Raw genomic sequence first — 3,877 nt, 5'->3', positions numbered from 1 at the left:
GGCGTCCCAATCAGGAGCGGCGGCGGCGGAGGAGTGCCCGGGGGCAGGGCCAGCGCGCCGCGGCCCGGGACCCCCGGCCCCCGCCTCACCTTGCGCAGCTCCTTCTCGATCTCGCCGGCCTTGAGCACGATGGGGCCCCGCACCGCGTACTCGAGCGCCTTCACGAGCGGGTTCATGGACTCCAGCGTGAGGATCTTCTCCCTGCTCGTCTTCTCGCTGATGTGCACGGCGGAGGCCTCGGCCGCGCTGCTCCAGCGCGCCGTGCCCGGCCTCGCCGCCGCCCCTCGGGCAAGCAGGGCGAATCGATGCATGGCTAAAGCGGCCGCTGGCCCAGGGCGAGCGGGGCGAGTGCTGCGCGCCGGCGGAGCCCGCGGAGGCAACGGGGAGCGCGCAAGGCGCCCTGAGCGACGAGGAGATGCGGGGAGGAGAGGCGCGGGGGAGCGCGCCCGTTACACGGACATGCTCAGCCTGCCGTGGCCAGAGCAAACTTAGCTGCGGCGCGCACGGGGGATGCTGCGGCGCTGCGGTGCCACCGGCCGAGCAACAGATCCCACCATTGCATCAGACGCGCTGCAGAGCCGCCGCGACAGAGGCGCCTGTGCTAGTGCTCCGGAAGAGTCGCGGGCGAGACCATCCTGCAGCCGCTGCCCCGGCCCCGAGGCAGCTCAAGGTGTGGGCTGCACCAGCGAGCGCCGCCGTCGCGCTGCCTGGCGGGTTTTGTAGTTCGTGCGGCGCCGGGGCCGCGCCTGCCCACAGCGTCAGGTGATGGGCAGGGAACTACGGCGCCCACAGCCCTCCCCTGCCCGCCCCACAGCGCGGGGGCTGCGCGGCGCCCGCCCGCGGGCAGCGCCGGGGGTGCCCCCGGGCCCGCCCCGCACCTGCTGCTGACCGCGGGGCCGGGGGGTGCGAGGGGCCGGGGAGGATGCGAGGGCCTGGAGTGGGTGGGAGGGCTGGGGCAGATGCGAGGGACTGGGATGTACGTGAGGGGCCAGAGTAGATGAGAGAGTTGGGACAGATGTGAGGATCGGGGGTAGGTGGGAGGGTTCGGGGTAGATATGAAGGGTCGAGGTGGATGGAAGGGGCTGGAGTAAATGGAGGGATTGGAGGCAGCTGTGAGGAACTGGGATGGATGTGAAGGCTGAGAGGGATGTGAGGGGCAGGAGTAGATGGGAGGCTCTGGGTAGATGTGAGGGTTCGTGGGGGTCTGCAGCAGATGTGAGGGTCCAGGATGCAGATGTGGGGCTGCGGCACAGATGTGGGAGTGGGCCAGGCTGGAGGCTAGCAGCCTCCCCTCCCGTGCTGCCCCCTGCCAGGCGAGCTCCGCCTCCCCAGCCTCTCCTCCCAGGCACAAATAAGCCCCCCCTCCCACCCCAAGTTCCCTCATTGTTTCTGTATGAGGCAAATATCTTTCCCATCGCTCGGGTTTCAGCTGTGTTTTCCCAGCGAGTGACTGGAGATCTGCCATCAAACACAATGCAGCGGCTGCGGGGCGGCTGGGGTGCGGGCAGCCGCGAGTAGGGAGGTGCTGGCCTCGGCCCTGCATGCGCTGGAGAAGAGGCGCCTTGTTCCCACTCGCACCGCGGAATAAGGAGCCCTTCACTCAGGAATATTCCTGTGACCTAACATTACCTCCCTGGGCTGGAACCTGGCCTGCACCCAGGCTCCCTCCTGAATCATCCAGCGGAGCCCTCGCGGCTCTCACCACTGACTACGGAGAAAATAGACGAAATCACCTTCCTATTTTAGGCACCTAAATTACATGGCTTGAGACCTGGGATCTGTTTTGTGCATTTTGGTATCTTTCGCTGGCTGCTGAATAGGAAGCGAGCTGCCTTTGGCTGAGCTTTTTTTCTCATTTCTCTCATGATTCTGTCTTGATTCTTTCCCTGCCTTAGTGTTTGTTCTTTATACCCAGCTTCTGCTTGCTATTGTGTTATTTTGGTACCACAATTAATTAGTTCCAGGCACTGTGCTATTTGAAGTGCAGTGTTTTAGCTCGAGCTCTGTGCTAATTGAAAAGCAGTCGCGATTCTAGAATTAGAGATGTTTCTAGATGCAGATAGCGAAGTAGCATAAATATGATGCTTTTATACTGAAGGGCTGTCTTAAGATGGTGGAGAAAACTCATTTTAGTCAGGGATTTCAGACTGCAGTAATTTTACTGGTAGAAAGCTTTTTCTTGCTTGCTTTTCAGCCTGTCGGAGGTAATGTGCAGGCTGGGTCTGCCCCTGCTGCCCCCTCAGCAATTCCTCCCACAGAGAGGCACGGGGGAGCACGACATCCTGCAGATGCAGCTTCCAAGAAGGACATTTTTATTTGCAGCTTCAGTAACTGCTGTTTCTTGATAGTGCAGACTGCATCTCTTTCAGATTTTTGATATTGTTTAAGTATTTTAAACCTTTTTCTAACTTCTGCTTTCAGATGTTCAGCTTTGAAGCTTGTATGTTTTATTGGTTGTGTTATCCAGAAAGCTGAATATTGTCCTGAATCTTGTTTTTGACAGTTATTCACATGTGTTTGTGGTGCTTTTTTTTCCCCTCAGATCTGATAAAATGTACTTCTGAAGAGAAAGGTTCAAAATGTGCTAAAATTTGTCAAGGTCAGATTTGACACAGAAAGGCAAAACCAATTTTGCAATGATTTTAATCAGGTCACCTGGAATGATAACCTTACTTCTATTGCTAATTGAAATCCTTGGAAAAAAATGCTACTTATATTCCGTGTACGTAACTGGACTTGCCAGACATCCAGATTTGACTGTCACTCTTTCAGGGCTCGTTAGAGAACAGGGGTGAATCTCACCTTAGCCAATTAAAAATCAAGGTCCAAGGGGTTTGGAACCGCTAATTTTGCTAGTGGAAGAACAAGGTTTGACCTTTGCTCGTGGTGCACACGTGAGCATTTCCACCTCCGATCCGCCCCCCAGAAATAGCTGGCGAAGCAGAAAGCTCCGGTGTGCGCCGCCACTGCCGTTGTCTCGCAGTGACCCCCCCGGGAGGGAAGGTGCCACTCACGCCGCCGCCGTGCAGCAGCGGGCCCTGCTGCCTGCGTGCACATCACATCGCGCAGCGCTGCGGCGCGCGGCAGCCTGGAAACGCTCCTCGGCCAAGCCAGAGCGTATGTTTTATTGTAGGGCATATGAACGTATGCAGAGCCGTGGTGGCTTAGCCACCTATGTACAGCATGAGGAAAGAAAAACTACCACCTTGTGAGCAGAGGTGCTGTGGAGTTGGATAATGCATGTTTGCAAAATGTTGTGCAATGGCATGAAGCATAAAGTATCTTTGTGTATTTACTTGTAGAAATATTCCTTTCTCTGTCTCCCTGGCGCCCAGAGCGGATGGGCAGATAGTGAGCATAATTAGTGCGCATGGTGTGCCCTTCACAAGTGACTTTGGCTTTTGCAAATCACCCGTGGTGGTCAAGCGGGTGATCAAAGGACAGCTGTGTGTCCTATACTCGTGTTCGTAGAACCACAAGTTTCAGCGGCCGAAGAAGTGGCCAGCACTGCTTCCCAAGTGGTGTTTTCCTTTGATCCCCAAGCTCTATTCCGTTTTTATTGTCAAAGAGAGGTTGTTTTTCTTGCAGCTCTAAGAAGATAAAACAGTGAGTATCACGTTGACAGCAAGGATTTGGAGATACAAAACAAGAGCAAAACAGTATAAATACATATTAGATACAGAGTTGTAGAAAAAAAGCCATGGTAAAGCCACAGGCCAGCAACTCCTGTCACATGTTTCCATTATGCTATTTTTCCTTCAGCAAACTGCTTATCATGAATAGTCCCTTGGTTCAAACCACATAATACAGTGAATGGCAACTAAGCATTCCTCTTTTTTTTCTTTATGCTATTTAATTTTAATAAATGCATTGGATA

At 55.0% G+C, this 3,877-nt stretch overlaps 1 protein-coding gene across 1 annotated transcript in view; it reads right to left on the bottom strand.

Annotated features, from left to right (window-relative positions):
- GPT2 (glutamic--pyruvic transaminase 2) overlaps positions 1-249 on the bottom strand; it is a 19,234-nt gene extending 18,985 nt beyond the window's left edge. The window contains exon 1 of the mRNA XM_026036502.1: positions 90-249. Within this exon, the coding sequence (XP_025892287.1) occupies positions 90-176 (87 nt within the window). The 5' untranslated portion in view covers positions 177-249. The remainder of the gene's footprint in view (positions 1-89) is intronic.
- Positions 250-3,877: the final 3,628 nt, after the last annotated feature.

The sequence above is a fragment of the Nothoprocta perdicaria genome, unplaced genomic scaffold (genome assembly GCF_003342845.1).
Source record: "Nothoprocta perdicaria isolate Ctin4 unplaced genomic scaffold, notPer1 scaffold_18, whole genome shotgun sequence".
Classification (NCBI taxonomy): domain Eukaryota; kingdom Metazoa; phylum Chordata; class Aves; order Tinamiformes; family Tinamidae; genus Nothoprocta; species Nothoprocta perdicaria.
The sequence above is the reverse complement of the archived record's forward strand: the minus strand, read 5'-3'. Positions and strand labels throughout refer to the sequence as shown.